Source organism: Gallus gallus, chromosome 5, assembly GCF_016699485.2.
Source record: "Gallus gallus isolate bGalGal1 chromosome 5, bGalGal1.mat.broiler.GRCg7b, whole genome shotgun sequence".
In the NCBI taxonomy this organism is placed as follows: domain Eukaryota; kingdom Metazoa; phylum Chordata; class Aves; order Galliformes; family Phasianidae; genus Gallus; species Gallus gallus.
In genome coordinates this window covers 15,528,923-15,546,362 of record NC_052536.1, presented here as the reverse complement: position 1 = coordinate 15,546,362, position 17,440 = coordinate 15,528,923, and the positions used below count along the sequence as shown (strand labels likewise).

The following is a 17,440-nucleotide window of genomic DNA, read 5'->3' as shown; positions in this document are numbered from 1 at the left end:
CTTCCGCGATTTTTCCCTAGGAAATGCATTAATGTATATATTATGAAAGATCACTAATCCACAGTTCTGATGTCCAAGAGCCTCTGTGTAGGAACTCCAATTGAGCCCCTGCCTCCTCTGATAAGCCGTCCTTGTGTTTAGTTGCCCAGTTCAATTAATTTGTTCTTTATGATGCAGATAGCCTGATATTACAGCTATAGGAAAGAATTCTGGGCTTTGGGTTGGCTTGGGATTTAATAAGGCAATGCATTTTATTATTTTTTTTTTAATTTAGTAATGGCTTCATGCAACTTAATGTTGCCAAAGACAGAAGGTGCCCCCAGTTCCCCAGTTCGATTTGCCCCTTCTTTTGCATTTTGTGATGTCTCTTTCTACACTGACACTATTGTGATGCCATGTGGACTTTCCACATACATGGAGGTAAGCAGGTCGGCATGTGTTCCTCTGGATTAGGACCAGAAAGTTTGGAGTTCATACAGGTGATTCATTTTCTACATCTTGCTGGAGCTACAGAGTGAGCAGATTGGATGGAACAAGTTATAATTTTTTGTGAACTGGAAAAAAATGTTATCTGGTAAGAGTGCTATTCCTTTCAATTGCAAAAACACAAAAGAGGTAACTCAATGGAAGTACAGAGTAAGGAGACTGTGAGTCAGTCTAAATATGTTAGTTTGGGTTCATATGCGTAGAGTAAATGGTGCCAGCATAAATAAACCTCACTCAGTTCTTAGCACGTAAGTGCAATTTATGAAAGAACTACCATGACCCAGCTCTTGGAAGAGTCGTCTTCAAGCAGAACTGGAGAGGCATGTTGGCACACGAGCAGAGATCTCTGTGGAGGCAAAGTTTGCCTTATAATTGCATTTCCATCTTCGAAGGTGACATTCTTAATGACATTTCTTGTAAAATGTGTGTTTTGAAGAAAGTAGTAGTGACCTAATTCTAGGGAAAAGTAAGCAAGTCCTGAGTTCCTCTGTCCATTCAAATAGAGCTTCCATTATTTCTTTCATAAGGGATCTTGGAACCACATTGTCCCATCTCCATGTGCTGTGGATGGCTTGTTGTGGGCTCTTGGATTTAGATGGAATCTCTGCCTGCAGCTCTCTAAAAGTAAGTATCAATGCGCCCTCCCAAACAAGAATTTGATATCTGTCTTCGCTTGATGTTTTCTCTTTCACTGTAGTCTGTATTTTGCCAATTCTGAGTGTTGCTAATGTGAACCTGTTAATGCTCCTGTTTCCTTCTGCTGAGGAACTCTACATAGCCTACAACAAAATCTCAGACCTGTGCCCGCTGAGCTTTTTGGATCACCTTGAGGTTTTGGATCTGGAAGGAAACGATATTGAGGACATCAACCAGATGCAATACCTGGGGCTTTGCTGTAAACTGAGCAGCCTGACAGTGGAGGGCAACCTTATTTGTCTAAAGCCAAGTGCAGAATCTGCAGAGGTGAGAGCGTGGTTTGTATAAGTTATGTTAATTTTTTGTAGCGCTTTCAAAACTTGTGTTGCAAATGAGAAATACGTCTTTCAATTGTATTAATCTGAGTGATGACACGGGACATGTCGTCTTGTGGACGTTGTCTCTCACATAAACACAAATGACATACGAGTTGTTCTGGTCAGGAGTCAGGCCTGTTCCCTGTCACTGTGGGACTTCCTACCTAGGAGAATGGGATTAAACTAGAAATCACCTAAGGACTCAACTGTGTGATATGAAGCCTTAAAGAAGGACCAAGGAGAGCATGGACCTCAGCTGTATGGATCCTTCCAGCTTGTTAGGGTTTTTTTTTTACAGCCAGTTAGGAAGTAACTAATGTTTCTCTTATGGGATGTGCCAACTGAAATTTCTCAGTTAGGTAGCATTCTTTAGGCTTTTGTATTCCTTTGGAGGGTCACCTGTCCAACAGCAGTTTCTTCAGAATCACAAAACTTGGAGCGGATGCTTAAGTAACTAGTTAAAAACTCTGTTATAGGAATTGCTTGTTGCCCTTTCCCTGAAGGGGTTAAAATGCAGTGACCAGAAAGACCTTTGTAAGATCTGGAGGTACAAAGCAATAGTGATTCATCTCTTACATACTGAAATGATAACATCAGTTCTGAAAAGGTATTTTGGTAAGTGCAGGAGATTCTTTGTGTCGCAGAGATGATAGCAAAGCAATACGTGATCTGCCTTGGGTTTCAGGGTGATCCGCTAGAGAAGTAAGGAAGATCTAATTCTATGGGAGCAGTCTCAGAGCTGTACTGCTCTCCTTCACTTTGCCCGACTTCAAAATATTAGCATTCTCGAGGTAACAAAAAGCATATTGGCATCTGCTCAGAAGGTAACTGGAAGAAAATTAGTTTAAGAAATGAGTCAAAGAAGGCTGTTCTTCATTGTGGTCACATAAGGTCTTGCACATACCAGAGGACAGCTTGCAGCTGGCATGCTATGTACTGTCATCCACATATATGTAGGTACATAATAGATGATATTCACTAAGGATGGCATATCCTACATCCCACAGTGGTGCCATAAGGAGCCGATAATGCTGGAGTAAGAAAGCAGGAGCTGAGGCTGTGTATCCACTGTGCCATGTTCCATAGCTTCCCTGTCTGTTTCAAAGGGGTCGTACCCATACCACTAATTTGCATGAAAGGATGGATTTGATACTTGTCCTGGACTTAGTCCTGAAAACTGAGGTGTTATCAGTGAAACTCAATAATGTAGTTATTTTTGCATCTCCACATTTTTAAGATGCAAGAGTTTCTGAGGTGAAATTATTGGTTTGATCGTATCCCTCAGTAAAAGCAGCAGCAGAAGGTAGTGCTTTAGTTACCATGATTTTCCTCTCTGGGATCCAAAACACAATATTACACGCTCGTTTTCTGTTTTGAGCTGTTAGGAGTGTACTTCAGAGACCACACTTGCAGCTGTTTATATTCACAATGATTTCTCCATCAACATTCCTCTCTTGTTGAGGATGTAATCATGAGAGGAAAACCTAAATATTCTGACAGTAAGGAAGCACTGCCTGCTTCTGATGGACAAAGTCACCTGAAATAGAGAAAAGAGTTAGATATGGGTTCTGATTCCTCCATCTTCTTGTAGCGTGGCTTTGCTGTAGCTCTGTAAAAGCTCTCCTATTTATTTGTTTCCAACGTATGGAATGGCCCAGCTAGATTTACTGCTCTTTGTTCATACTGCCTGCTCGCTCTCTGTAATTTGATTTTCAGATGAGCTCATCTTCCTCTGTTATCTAAACCAACAGCAACAGCCCAATGATAAATGTTGCAGCCTCTCTTGCAGTAATGTACCATGAGCGTAACATGATGCTCTGCTCGAGCAGGACATGGCTGCAGATTGGCTGCAGCCCAGGCTCTGCTCAGAGCACATGCGGTACGTGGTAGCATGGTGATTGGTTGACTCATTTTCTAAATTAAGATGAAAGGCTCAGTTGGAGGAGTGTGGTGTCTGCCCCTTAACAACAACAATTACACGCTTTATTTGGCGAGCTCCCTCTGCCAGCCTTGCTGCTGTGCTGTGCGGAGGGAGTGTACAGCAATCCAGCTATCACCAAAAGGTTTCAGTTCATGACAGCTCTGTGGGGATTTCTAATGCTGCTTGTAATGTCCTGGAAAGCACGACATTAATCTGCATCAAGCAATCCATTTATAGGTGGCTGATGTGTCTCAGGGAAGCCACCTATGCGTATTCTGCCACTAGCGATGCACTCTTGTTTTATACTTATTGAAGCTGAAGGAAGCATATGAGATCACCACCACTTTTTGTTGCCATTTGTTATCCAAGACTATTTCCCGTTGCAGTATTTCCATTGCAAAGCTGAATGTCCCGCTAACCCTGAGATACTGTTAAACTTTCCCAAAGATGAAAGCTCCATGTGGAAATGTCTGGAATCCACCAAAATGGCCCAATTCACGGTGTACTCTGGGTACAGTCATAACTGTTCTGGATTGTTTGGTTGCGTAGAGGTCCCAGACCTTGGCATGGGTTCATGAATGATTTCATTCACGGTCAGCTCCACCCACACGTACAGAAGGGGGCTGCATCAGTGCTTTCCCCACTGCTTGTCAGTGGGACCGTGTATGTCAGGAGTGATAGTGTTGTTGTTCCAGTGCATGGAAATGAAATCCCAAAGCAGTCAATTTTAGTCTCTCATGCACCTGCTGTTGGCACGCAACCTCCTGCAGAAGATAGCGTGGTTTGAAATAAGTCATCTCTTCTAATGATGTGTAAAATCACACGCGAATACCCCGAAGACTGCCCCAGAAAATCAATGCAGCTCATTCACTGCAGCTTGTTTATAGCTGTGCCTTCATCCATCACCAAGCGTAGCTGCACTCGTAATGTGTTTTCAGTCTTGCTATCACCTTACTGTTGATGCGGCAACCAGAGAATCACAAAACCAAGGGGGGGAGGTTGGACAAATGCTGCGGATGCCCAGGCTTTCTGTGGGCATCGAGTGGATGCCTTCACTTCTGTATGATATACATAGTATAATGAAGATAAATTTCAAAGCCATCAGCAGATGAACAGCAGAGGGGCCACGGATGAGGGGGGAACGTGTTTGCGTTCAGAATGTGCTCGTGAATAATTTCAGTAGAAATTATATGAGTAGAAAACACAGTGAAAGGTAACTCCTGATGTTATTTCTGTTGAATAAGGCAAATGGGTTTTACTTCATAGAGGCATTTCAAAGTGTATGGCAGTCATACAAATCGAACAGTGTTGCGCTGCTGATGGAAGCCCGCAGTCTGTTAAGCAAACTGTTCAAGTGATCACTTTCTCAATTTCTCCAGGAACCGGATTACAATTACAGAGCTGAAGTGAAAAAACTCATTCCCCACCTGGAGTATTTGGATGGAATACCAGCAAGCCAGACTGCTGTCCCTCCTTCCAGTAAGATGAATGAGGACTGGCTAATCATCAAGGAATCCATCAAGGAGGGTGGTTTGCCCAGAGACATTTCATGGTTAGGTACGTCAGATTTCCCATCAGGGTTCATTTTTCAGGTTATGAAGTGTGAAAAGGAAAGCCAAAGAGCTAGCTGGCCTCTTCAGAGCCAAAGCTTAATTGCAGAGAAGCGACGAAGGGCTTTGTCTTCTTTGCTTGGGAAATGGGGAAGCTGGAATTCAGCATGGTGTAGATTTAAATGAAAGCTGTTCGGTGCTGGCCACCAAGATCAGAGAAATGCAAACAACTTACCGAGCGTCAAGTAAATTCAGCAGTAGCTGGGAGCCTGTGCTTAGTGCTCTTTCTGTGTGATTAGAAGAAGCAAAGTTTGGAAACCGTTTCAACCAGAGCTGCTCTCAGCCCTTCCTTTCTATGGTAGGAATCGATCCCACGTCGCATGGAAGTAGCAGGATTTTCTACTCCAGTGTAATAATAGCAAAGGCAGTTTGGTCACCACTTCCTAATGGCAGCAAATTCCTAGCGACTGAGCTTACATGGTCTTGAAATACCTCTATTCCACTTTCTTTTTCTCCATGATTAAGTCCATTACATTCATTAGGATGGAGTAAATGGTTGGGAAATAAATCTTTTGTCCCCTTGCTCGTAGCCTTGGTTATAGTTCAAATGTCTGTGCTTTTACATATCGTGCTGCATGCACTTTACCACATCCCATTAAATATTACAAAGTATTTCCTATAACTGCTCCTGTTGCTTCCCATTAACGCAGGCAGTGTCGTTGGCTTCCTGACCCCCACCGCTGCGATTTGCCTGCCAACTGTGCTCCATTAAAAATTGACTTTGTTTTGGAATAAATACATACGTTTATCATTTACTTAATCCCCGAGGATCCGGAGCATTAGATGTAGTAGTAGCTATGATAGTGAAAAAGTCCATTAAAATCTGATCCCTCGGTGATCCCCGTTTGGCAGCACCAACTGTGGTTTGGAAAACTAGTTGACGGTGTGGACTGAGGGGAGCTGTGTGGAATGAGCACAAAACTAGAGTTGGTGTTATTATCTAGTGTAGCTAGAGATGCATCTTTGCCTTTGGCTATAATCTGGTAGGTTCATGTGGTCAGGTTTAGGCGTCCCCATGTTTTCTTCTTTCCTACTGCAATACGCACTCTGGTACTTTGCATCTACTGTGTGTTTCATGGTTCTGTAGGAACAACTACAGCCAAGATAACTTGAAGGTCTCTAACACTCAGCTCAGCTCTTAATGAAATGACCACATTATTACAGTGCCAATTGCTCCACTGTAGAGCTGCTAGATGCTCAGCACTTTAAAGTACAAGCTATTTGTCTAGACATTGAAATGAAATTCACTCTCCTACAAATTGGTAGCTGCACAGGCTGCTGGCACAGCCTTGCTCTGCTCCCTGGACAGCAGGCATTTGAGCAGGTAGGAGTTCAAGGCCCTGTCTACCTCCACGAGCTTTTGTATAATCCATCCTATCCTGTACCACTCTGAAATTCAATTACCACATTTCTTTCTGCTGTGAGAATTATCTGTCTGGAAAAATCTATCACTGCAATTTCCAGGTTTCCATAACTCGTGTATATGGTTTGCCCTAGTTGATTACTGGTAAAGTGTCTGTCACCACCAGCATTGTGATGGTGTGGTTTACAGCTGCTGTGCTTACACTGATGAAACTTCTCTCTTAGGTCCACTTGCAATGGCAAGGCAGCCTGGATCCAGCCCAAGACCTCCTACAGCTTCCAGACCTGGAACTGCACAGCGGTCTGCTAGTGCAGGAAGGTGTAGCAATTCCCATCTGTTGTACGACAGCTCTCCTCTTCCAGATCCCACTATTTCTGAAGACCTGTTTCCGGATAACTGCAGTGATTTGACACATGGTAATGTAATTTTTTAATCTGGTTCTTTCCCTCACCTCCACCTGGATGTTATTATTGCTGATGAAAACCTGGATGCTTTGAATAACACCCAGCTGTGCTACTGCTACATCAGGCTCAGCTCACATGAAGAAACCTGGGCACATCTTGTTCAATCTTTGTAATGTGATCCATACAGTCTAGTTCTCTAGAAAGGCATGCTGATGCACACTGGCTTATCTCCAGTGGATTATGCGCTGGAAGGTGCAGTATGTGTTCTGCAGACTCATGCTGCAGCAGGATCACTACCATCGAAAACCACTTGATGTATCATGTCTACTTGCCCAGAGGAGCTGAGGATGCCCCATCCCTGGAGGCATTCAAGGCCAGGTTGGATGGGGCCCTGGGCGGCCTGATCTGGTGGGCGGCAGCTCTGCCCACGGCACCGAGGTTGGAGCTCAGTGATATTTAGAGTCCACTCCAACCTAAGCCATTCTGTGATCAGTGACAGCGTCCTTTTGGGTTTCCAGGGCTGGGTCAGTAAAAGGATTCAGTTCCTTGGTTTCACATACCTGATCTGCAGGCAAGCTCAAACCTCAGCTGTGCCAATGCCTGCTGTGCCCTGACATGACAGCCTGGCTCTGCCATATGGGAGCACCATCGTGTTAGCACCACCATGTTAGCATAAACGGAGGTGAGGATGGAGGGCCCTGTGCTTTCCAGGCTCATTCAGGATGAATGACATTCACGCTTCCTCAGCTGCATCCTTGTTCTTCTGGGGGCAGGTGACAGTGTGGACGTGATGTAGGTCAAGAATATCAAACTGGAGAACAGAGATGTCTCTGAGACCTGCTGGCTGGACTCCTGGGGACAGCTGGTTAGAAAGAGAGAGAGCATTTCCTCATAGGAAATGCTGGACTTCCCAAGGCATCCTTCCCTCGTTTCCCTGGGGAGACTTAGATTCTGCAACTCCAGCATCTCTGAAGGGGCAGATTAGATAGGAAGAAGCAGTGTTTGCCTCTCCCAGGCACCGGTCCCACCTCAGTTCCTGACTGTAGGTAGGAATTAGGGATATGATTGGGATGAAGTAGTGCAGCATTAACAGCTGAGTGTACGTTCAAAGAAGTGCATGGAAGCTGAGTACAGCTTGCCAGAGAATGAGACCATAATTTCACGTGCACTTTTAAGTGCTAGCTCTACTGATAGAGGCTGTTTCACCCAATGTTCACTGCTTCTTCCCTCTCCTTTGCTGCCTTGCTCATGTCAAAACAAGAGACATCTGCATAGGCACATGGAGAACCTGATTCTGCTCAAGATCCAGCTGAAAAATGACGCAGCAAAACAAAACAAAATCCATATTCTGTTTTAATCTGGATCTGTTCCCTGCTCTTACTCACCGCCTCGCCCCACAAATGTGTGTACCAGTACAGTGGGGGAGGCAGGGCAGGAGCAGAAAGAAAGAGATTCTGGGGGGGGGGGAAACAGAGAAACTGCCTCTTAGCATTAGTGTCAGCCATGTGAGCTGACACAGGGAGCCCGCACCAGAAAACATGACATGCCTTTGTATGCAGGAAATGGTGCTGACTGATTTCAAAGGCAGCACAATTCGCTAAATGCTGGAATGATTCATTAATCTTTTTTTCTTTTCCTCTTAGGACTCAGCCAAGTTATATGTGGGAACCCCATCAAGGCCCTTCGTGCAAGGAGGCTAAAGCTAGGTGTATGTTTTTCCTGTGCACTTCATGTCCCTGCCTGGTTGCCCACATAAATCTTACGATCAGCTGAGTTTCCACTGTGGTTTTGGTGGCTCACTCTCTTCTATGGACCCAGAGCCCCACGTTCTTATCAACCTGCCTAATCAAAGCCCAAGTCAAAATGGCAACATTTGGCCACATTTCTACAATAATTACTCAGCAGAAGATTTTTCAGTGATGTGATGTTGGCGTAGTCAGGTCTACGAGGTGGTTGCTGTTGGTTAAGTAAATACAAAGTGTGTTGTTCTCAGTAGTGGAGCAGTCCTGTGGCCATACAGGTCAGCCTGTTTGTGTCAGCGGGCCAGTAACTGAGTGAGAGAACACCCATGGGGTGTGCGGTCTGGCTCACAGGGTTAGCTCCTATAGTCCCTGAGGTTCAGCATGGAGGAAGTTCCTGAGGTCATCAAGGCTACTTGTGTCACTTTTTCAGCCGCCTGCAGCGAGCTCCTTGAAACTGTGCAGTCTGAAGATAGAAAACCCTGACATCTCTGGAGGAGGAGGAGGAGGAGGTGTGAGCCAGAAAGACGTCTTCTCTGCGCCGAGAGTGTGGAGAGAGCAGCATAAGCGGCGGTGAGAGTGTGGGAGAGTTCTTGTTATGCAATAAAGCAGGGATTCGTTTTCTGCTGTGAAATAAAACAAACTCTTTGGCCACCTGGTGGCAGTTCCGTGGGATAGCCTTCTGCCTTCCCTCCCAGCCAGCCTCTTGGGATGGCTCATCCCTGCTGCGAAGCCAGTGGGATGGGGAAAGGAACGCCTTCAGATGATCAGACGTAATGTCTGATCCATTTAGGATGATTCTGCGTACCTGCAGGTAAGTAGCAAAGTACTGTGGGTGGCTAAATCCACAGACTCAATGTTTGCCTGCACTTGGCGTACTGCATACTCTCAACTCAAGGCTATGCTCAGTGGTAAAACACTTCCTGTTGTCCAGGTGCCTGCACGCAGCTCAGCAAGAAAGGGGCATCCCAGCAGCAAAGGTAGCTACAGATGATGAGGAAGAGGATGAAGGCTGCAGCCTGGCCAACGGCGGTGAGAGTAAGCTGAGGGACACCTCAGATGAGGATCTCACTGAAGGGATTTCGCCTGACTCTTCTTTCCACTCCTGTCTCTCCCATACATCCTCAGGTACTGGACCCAGGCCTCCGGGGAAGGGTTGTTACTGTGTGGGGACAAGTGCTGCTGACTATTGACTGATAAATTTTTTAGGAACTGTGTTGTTTCATAGGGTGTGGCATCCAGTGTCTGCTCAGGACACAGTGACCAACCGTGTTGACCGTCAGTTGGTGCATTTCAACACAGATCTGTAGAATTAAGGAAAATAAAGTTGATCTTACACCATCTTAGCATTCTGGCTAGGGGAAGGATGTGCCTTTGTCCTTCATCTTGTGTCATTGATTTGTGGTGGTGTCAGGTGAGCGTAAAATACTGTTGTTCCAACCGAGCTGTTTTACCCCAGTTGGCACTGATGCAGGTAATGTCTGAGCTGATGATTAAGGTGCAAGTGGGCTGCTGGGAATTCTGGGAAGACATTCAGTAGAGTGTTTAAAAATGAAATGTGCTCTTTTGCCCAGGAAGAAAGCCAAAGACCTCTCTGGAATTGCACTTACATGAATGAGAGCAGAGTTGTTGAATATCGTATTTAAGGTTATTAGAAACATTAATAATGGTTATTCCAAGAACATATTGAGTAGAGGAGATTAAAAAAGTATGTCTTGAATCTATTTCCACTGTTAATAGTCACATTTTTTGCTTCAGTAGGTATTAGTGTGTGAGATGTGGTTTTACATTTCTTTCAAGTGCTAAATGAATCTATTACAAATTTGGGAAAATATATTTTTTTCCAAATGTATTTGTAACAAAAAGTGTAAGCGTCCTAATTTGAAAGAACAATTGAATAATTCAAAGAACAATTGAGAAATTCAAAAAATATCTCTCTGTATAAAATGTCAAGTAAATGGTATCTCCTTAAGGATAGAAACAGATTGGAAAAATCTAAAGGAATGGCCTACTGTCCAGTGACCACAGAAATCTTAGACAATGATCTGATGATCTCTGTAGATTAAAAATGACTTTTAGATTTAATATGATTTCTTTAGATTGGGTATGATTTGCTGTGATCTCCAAACATCTCCAATCATCTCTCGGTGTGCCAATGCCATACCTCATAGAAGTGGATGGGCGTGAGTGTAGTTGTTGAGATCTGTCAACGAGGTTGACAAGTCAACAAGGTTGACTGAGTGGTTTGAAATCTGGTGTCACCTAGGGATGGAATGGATCACCCAGATCCCAAATCATAAACAACTGGCCCTCATGACCAAGGTTTGTATAGAACAGCCTTTGGTCACTGTCCCTAACAGACAGACATGTTTTACAGAGCAAATACCTGATAGAATTTTGACAACTGGTTGACTTTATTCAACAAGGTACAAAACACGCTTGACTTCTGTGCGTTGAGACTGTTTGAAGATTTGGAGAGCACTTAGCTGTAGAAGTTTACCCCGCTGTGGTTTTCTGGGAGTAGAGCTTGTTGCTGCAAATAATCCTGACCAGGAAAGGACAAGTCATTGGAGCTAAACTGCTCCTATTTAAAAGTGTATGCAGCATCAGGTCTATATAATCTGCATGCTTTGGAATCTTCCAGTGATATTTCGGGCTCTGGAGTCAGGCATGCCATTCTTTCAGTGTATCTTTAAAACAAACAAACAAAAAAAACCAAACATCAGATTTAGTCGTTTTTAAAGCATATGCTGGGGTGGGAAAGTTTGTGTGGTTATCTACATGGTAAAATACATTAGGAGATAGAAACATGAATGTTCTGTGCCTGGGTTTGGGGTGGCACGTTCTTTAGATAGTGTTCCTGCCATGGATTCTGCACATCAGGCAGTTAGGTGCAGTTGGGTCTTTTAATAGACAAGCAACTGGATCCCTGCTATATATAGAATGGTTTTGAAGCATGTACGCATGCTTGTTATATTTGTAAGTCACCAATAAGACTTCTCTTTTGTGTGTTGCACCTGAGGATTGCGTGGGCTAAGAAAAAAGTGGTTCTACTCATCTGTGTTCTTTGTGCACTGAACTTTGGAGGGCTGGATGGGGAACTCTGGTGCTTAAAACAGGTCAGGGTGTGGGCACTGGCCAGGAATGGTGCAGGTGTGCTTGGTCCTGCCTTGGGACAGGAGGTTAGTGGGCATGGTGGTGATGGGTTGACTGCTGGGACTAGATGGTCAGTCATTTAGCACATTCAGTATCACGAAGCAGTAAATTGCTGTGCTTCTGCCCATGTTTCAGATTCATTACATGCTCAAGAAGGCACCGTGTTCTCCAGCCAGAACCGCTGTCTAATCCCATCTCCTCCAAAGAGCCCTTCACCTGCGACTCTGATAGGTTTTGCAGCAAGACCCCAGGAGCTGAGGAAGCACAGGGCGAGGTGCCTGAAGCTAACCAGCCCAGAGGAGCCCCAGCAATGCCAGGCACAGGCAACTCGAGAGACTTCAGCTCAGCTGCTGGGCAAAAGCCTTGCTCTGCTGAGCCTGCACAGCGCACCAGCAGCACAGGAGCCTCTGCCCCTCAGCCCCCAGGGGCAGTGCCAGACCGATGGCAGCACTGCCAGGCAGAGGCCTATCTCAGGACCTGCAGCTGTTGGATCAGCAGGCATCAGGTGTGTGTGCTGCTGGCACTACCCTTTCCTTGAACGCCTCCAGGGACGGTGACTCCACCTCCTCCCTGGGCAACCTCTTCCAATGCCTCACCACTCTTTCTAAGAAATTTTTCCTGATATCCAACCTGAATCTCCCCTGGTGCAACTTGAGACCATTCCCTCTCATCCTCTGGCAGTTACTGAGGAGAAGCTGACCCCCACCTCACCACGGTCTCCTTTCAGATCACTGTAGAGAGTGATAAAGCCTCCCTTGAGCCTCCTTTTCTATAAGACTTGTGCTCCAGACCCTTCACAGCTTCACTGCCCCCACTGGACACACAAATTCTCTGTTGCAGAGGATTTTGGTGGCACTCATTTGAGATACCTTGAGTAAATCCCAGAATGAGTTCTTGACATTCCACTGTGGCTTTTTTACCTTGAGATTTTCATCAACCCATTTTAGAAAACACTTAGAAAAATAACGTAGGCATCAGATAAGTGCCACATGCACCAAAACATGGTTATTTCTAGATCTTCTTACTGTAAAGTTGACGTTGCGCTGCTTCTTTGAATGCAGGTATCCAGATCCAGAGTAGCATAATGCCACTATGGTGTTTTTCTCTCTTTTCCTCAGCCCCACCCTGGACGGGAGTCCCCACAGAGTGACCAGCCATCCCCAGCCGGTTGTCCTCTCACCCCCAAGACCCTTAGGGAGGGTTGGGCTGCTGAACGCCGTTTGCCCCCCGACTGCTGGGGCAGTGCTGCAGAAGCTGCCAGCCAGACCCGCTGTCTCATCAACATCTCAAAGCAGGAGTCCCCGCTCATAGCCCGTATGTATCAGACCCACTGACGCCGTGCCATCTCCACGCACTGGGTGCAGTCCTGACACTTGGAGGATCAGTGCCATCTTTCAGCTGCCTCCACAAGATGAAAGCAGAGCCATGCAAGTAGGGCAGTTCAAACAAATGCCATGATTTGCCTCAAGTAAGGCTACAGCTGGTCCAGAAGTGCTTTCTTTAAAGAGCACCTGCTGATCAACAGAAGAGCTAATCAAGCCCTTAAGACAGCAAACACGGTTATTTTTTGCAGCCTTCATGCACTAAAACAGAACAACTCCTAATGTATTTCCTCTCTCCTGCCTCGTGCCCCACTCTGTGGTGAGGCAGTGGCAGTAAACCAGCAGGGCTCAGTGCCTGCCAGTTCCAGGGTGGGCTGGAGGAAGTGGGAGACGTGCAGCATTCCCCCTCACACTCAGCAGCCTGGCCTATAAGCATCCCTGCCGTGTGTCCTTTGCAGGGACAAAGCCAAGGGTTCAAGGCAGCGTTGACCTGAGCATGTTTGCCTATCATATGACTGAGTCATTTTTAAATAATGCAGTGGCAAAGATGAGGCAGGGAAAGTAAGAAGATCTCTTGTTTTACAGTGGGGCGTTTGGTTTGTAGTTGGGTGGGGTTCAAAAGAGCTGGTTTTAGTGGCTGAGATGCTGATCCCAGCGGCTGTGCCTTATGACTTCATTGATGTTGCAGTCTGAAGCCGAGCATCATCACATTTTTTTTTTACTGTTTCAGTTACCATGTCAGATGTGTATTTTAAAATCACTTGATGAAACAGTAAGTATGTGACAAGTGAATTAATTGTTTCATGTCTTCTTTCTACCAATCAGATAAAAGTAAAGGAACGGAATGGCAGAGAAAGCCCAAAATCTTCAGCTTGTTGTGGTGCACTGCTTTCTCTTACAAAACAGCCTGCAGCTGGAAGCTGGTTTGCCCAGCTTTGGTGGGCACTAGAGGAAATTATCCATCAAAAAGCATCAAAACCAACTTTTGGTGTGTGATTCCATGAAACACTGTGGATGAGGCAGACGTTACCCACCACCAGTGCGTGCGTCATTCAACTGGCTCCTCAGATTGACTCTTTACCAGTGCCACTGGCCGTGACCGTGGCCAAAAAGAACCTGACCCAAGCAAGTGGCAGCACAGCGTTAGGAAGTAGTCTGCAGCAGGGTAACAATTGGGCTCTGATTGTGCAGGGCTGTAGCGGTGGGTGATGGGTAGGAGCGCGCTCTTCGGGTATTCTGAGCCTCCTTCTCAGTTTGCGTCTTTGGTTTCAAGAGGGTAGGAAAAAAAGCTTAAGTGGGTTTTTGTGCTTGGAAAATGGGGCGGCTGGACTGGGCTGCACATGTTGTGCAGAACTCTGGGTACAGATTTTGGAAACTGCTCTCAGAAGTGCCTGGGAGCTCTTCTCTCAATGAGCGCCACTTGGCTCTGCATGTTTGGGGCAAGGAGCATTGCTGCAGTGGGGAGAGGGCTTGGAGGTGTGGTCAGAAAAAAAGGGGATTTGTCCTTACGTTGCTAAATTATAGATCAGGACAAGGTGTCTGCTTGACCTATTGATCATAGAGTGGCTTGAGTTGGAAGGGACCTTACAGCCCACCCAGTTCCAACCCCTGCCATGGGTAGGGACGTTTCCACCAGCTGCTAGGCTGCCACACTGCTGTCTGTCACTGCTTCCAGGGTAACCAAAATGCCACGGGGATGCCAGCCTGTCCAGTCTCCTCACCACAGCTTTGTACGTAGCACAGCTCTTACACACTGCTCATGGCTGCTGTGCTCACTTGTGTTGAAGGCTTTGTAGAAATGGGCTGCTTTGCACTTGGAACACATTCATCTCCATTGCCAGATGAAGAGGAGATACTGTCTTTGCCTGCCAAGGAGGAGGAAGCCCAGGAGACATTAAGGAAAGAAAGTCTCACATACACATCTCATTTAAACACAGACTATGGGTCAGCCCAGGATAATTTCTAGGGTAGTTTCTTGGACAGGCGCTGTGTTCAGAGCCCAAGTGTTTGGTCTCAGTGCTGTGCACAGTGCACCCATGGTAAGGAATGGGTGCTTCTGGGGTCATTTCTTGAGTGCCTCGCGCTTGAGTAGTGCCAGTCTCTCTGTTGTGTAATGGGATTTGAGATGGCTCACGGTGCAGCCCGGTCTGTTCTCTGGCAGTGACCGATGTTTGGTTAATGCAGGGAATAATTGTTCTTTTTCTGAGGTGTAAGTGGTACCCAGGCTGGGGACTTTGAGAGGATGATGCTGCCATGCACAAGTTGTCATACGTGATTAATTGGCGACAAAATGAGAAGAGGCTGCTCAGCTGCTGTACAAGGCTGTTGTATGTAATTACTGAGCTGTCTGATGGCAAACGAGCTTGGCAGATGGAGGAAGCCATCAAGACAGCTCCACAGTGCCCTGGTGCCCCTCGGTGCCACACATGGAGCAGCTGCTCCTGGGAAGCCAAGCAGTTTTTCCCCATCAGGGGGTTGGACCAGGTGATCTCCAGCCTCGTGTCACTTCCATGTCTGTGCTGTGATTCTGAGATTAGCCCACATGGCATGGACACAGGAGCAGAGAATATGCCATCTTGTACATCTCCTTGCCAGCCTGGAAGAGAGTCTCCTTTTAGTGCTTGCTATTCCCAGCAGTATTTGGAGCACTAGACATCGCTGGAGGGATGGCTGCTGCAATAGGAGGACATGTTGGAAGGCTGGTGGCCTTCTGTCCCACCAGAGGCTTTGCACTCATCTTCCCCCAGCAGGGCTAGAGGCGAGAAGGCCTTCCTGGAGATCAAGGTGCAGATATGGCACTTCTCTGTCCCAGAAGAGGGAGCTGCCAGTGGGACTTGCCAGAAAGCATTGAGTTAATTGGGAAGTGACATCATGGTGCCACCAAAAGGAAGATAACCTCGTGGCTACAGCCTCCGTCCCGCCCTAGGGGCAATGGGAACAGTTTTCTGCTCCACGACGGTCTTCTCTGGCACCCTTGAACAAATTGCTTGGTCTCTCTGAGAAGTGGCATAGCTTGGTCTTCAGTTCCTGATGTTCATTTATTTTCCAACTGTAAGGAAAAAAAATGGAGTGTCAGTTCTCCTTCTGTCTGAGGAGGAGTGTGGATGTTCCTATATGAAGACAACCCACAGCTTTTGCTGGATTTGGTGAGCGGGAGGGTTGAATATCTTGAAATGGACACTAGAGGGAAGAAGAGAGTCTCACAAGTTAAGTTTTAAAAGTAAAATGGCTGGGGAACCAAATGCAAGCAACTTTGGATGACTTGGGAGGCATTCAGCATGCAGTGAGCGCAGTCTGTCCTTCGTCACATCATTCCACGTCCCATGTGCTGGCTCATGCAGTGTCCCACGTGCTATGTAGGCTGTGTCTTCATGCACCACCTACCTTGATTACTTTGGGGTTATTTTCATAGGAAGCCTGCGCCTCACGAGATATGCAGAACACCCCAACCCTGCCTCAGTGCTGGTGCTGTATGGCACCCAGGGATGCTATGTGCAATCCCAGCACATCCTGATGAGATTATTTTTGCTGTAGATGTGAGCTCTGCCAGATCTGCCGTGGGCTCAGCACCAGTGTGGTGAGGCCTGGGACGGGTTGCCCAGAGACAGCCCTATCTCTTTCCTTGCATCTAGTGACGGCTTCGTGGTTTTGAAGAACAAAAAGAAAGGTGTTATTTTCCCCATTCAACTGCTGTTGCACAATACTGATTTTTTTGGATTATGCACGGTCCAGGGGGAGCTGGAATCCAAACAGATCTTTGGATTAGATTAGCGGAATGGAAAAACAAAGGAGAGACCATTGTTGCTATGGAAAAAGTGACAACTTTACCTTAAGATCCAGCAGACTTTGCAAAGAATGGTTAGCTTGTCTTCTTTCAGTTTGCAGTTTGAACAGAATAAACACACAGGCGGTGATAAGGGCTTTCCAATGTGTCAGACCTGAGGGGAGAAGAGGTGGAGCGGGGCAGATATCTCTTGGACAAGGAGCTGCTGGCAGCCAAGGCAACATGCATGATTTGCAGAGGAAGATAAGGAAATAAGGGAACATTCTGGGAGGTCTCAGCTCCCGGGAACTATTTACACTCAGACAATACATGTGCTGGACTATGGATACCACCTCTGTTTGTGCTGATGGTGTCCAAAGGTCTCACGGCTCTTGGCTTCTTTTGCAGCTTCAGTGAGGTGGAATTAGGGTGGAGAAGGCAGGAATTATGATGAAAGGCATTATGGAATCACTAAGATTGGAAAGATCAGCTAGTCCAGCCATCAACCCATGGCTGTGACTGCTCTAGACCATGACACCCCCTGCCACATCTCCATGGTTCTTGAACACCCCCAGGACAGTGACTTCCCCACCTCCATGGGCAGCCTGTGCCAGTGCATCACCTTATGGTACCTCTTAAGCAAACGCCATCCCATCGCTTAAT

At 46.3% G+C, this 17,440-nt stretch overlaps 1 protein-coding gene and 1 long non-coding RNA gene across 9 annotated transcripts in view; one reads left to right on the top strand and one right to left on the bottom strand.

Moving 5' to 3' along the window:
- LRRC56 (leucine rich repeat containing 56) overlaps positions 1-13,996 on the top strand; it is a 52,588-nt gene extending 38,592 nt beyond the window's left edge. For 6 of the 8 annotated variants that reach the window (XM_040701721.2, XM_025150968.3, XM_040701710.2 and 3 more), the window contains 9 exons: positions 1,014-1,110; positions 1,252-1,449; positions 4,800-4,977; positions 6,618-6,809; positions 8,441-8,505; positions 8,970-9,109; positions 9,471-9,664; positions 11,828-12,197; positions 12,811-13,996. In XM_040701721.2, coding sequence (XP_040557655.1) covers positions 1,014-1,110; positions 1,252-1,449; positions 4,800-4,977; positions 6,618-6,809; positions 8,441-8,505; positions 8,970-9,109; positions 9,471-9,664; positions 11,828-12,197; positions 12,811-13,003 — 1,627 coding nt within the window. In that variant the 3' untranslated portion in view covers positions 13,004-13,996. The remainder of the gene's footprint in view (positions 1-1,013; positions 1,111-1,251; positions 1,450-4,799; positions 4,978-6,617; positions 6,810-8,440; positions 8,506-8,969; positions 9,110-9,470; positions 9,665-11,827; positions 12,198-12,810) is intronic. The other 2 variants (XM_040701722.2, XM_040701724.2) reach the window with 2 other exon arrangements.
- Positions 13,997-15,324: 1,328 nt separating this feature from the next.
- On the bottom strand, positions 15,325-17,213 carry LOC121110943. Its single transcript, XR_005860374.1, has 3 exons — positions 17,131-17,213; positions 16,843-16,952; positions 15,325-16,063 (listed from the first exon to the last, which is right to left on the bottom strand). It is a non-coding gene; the product is annotated as an uncharacterized LOC121110943 (long non-coding RNA).
- Positions 17,214-17,440: the final 227 nt, after the last annotated feature.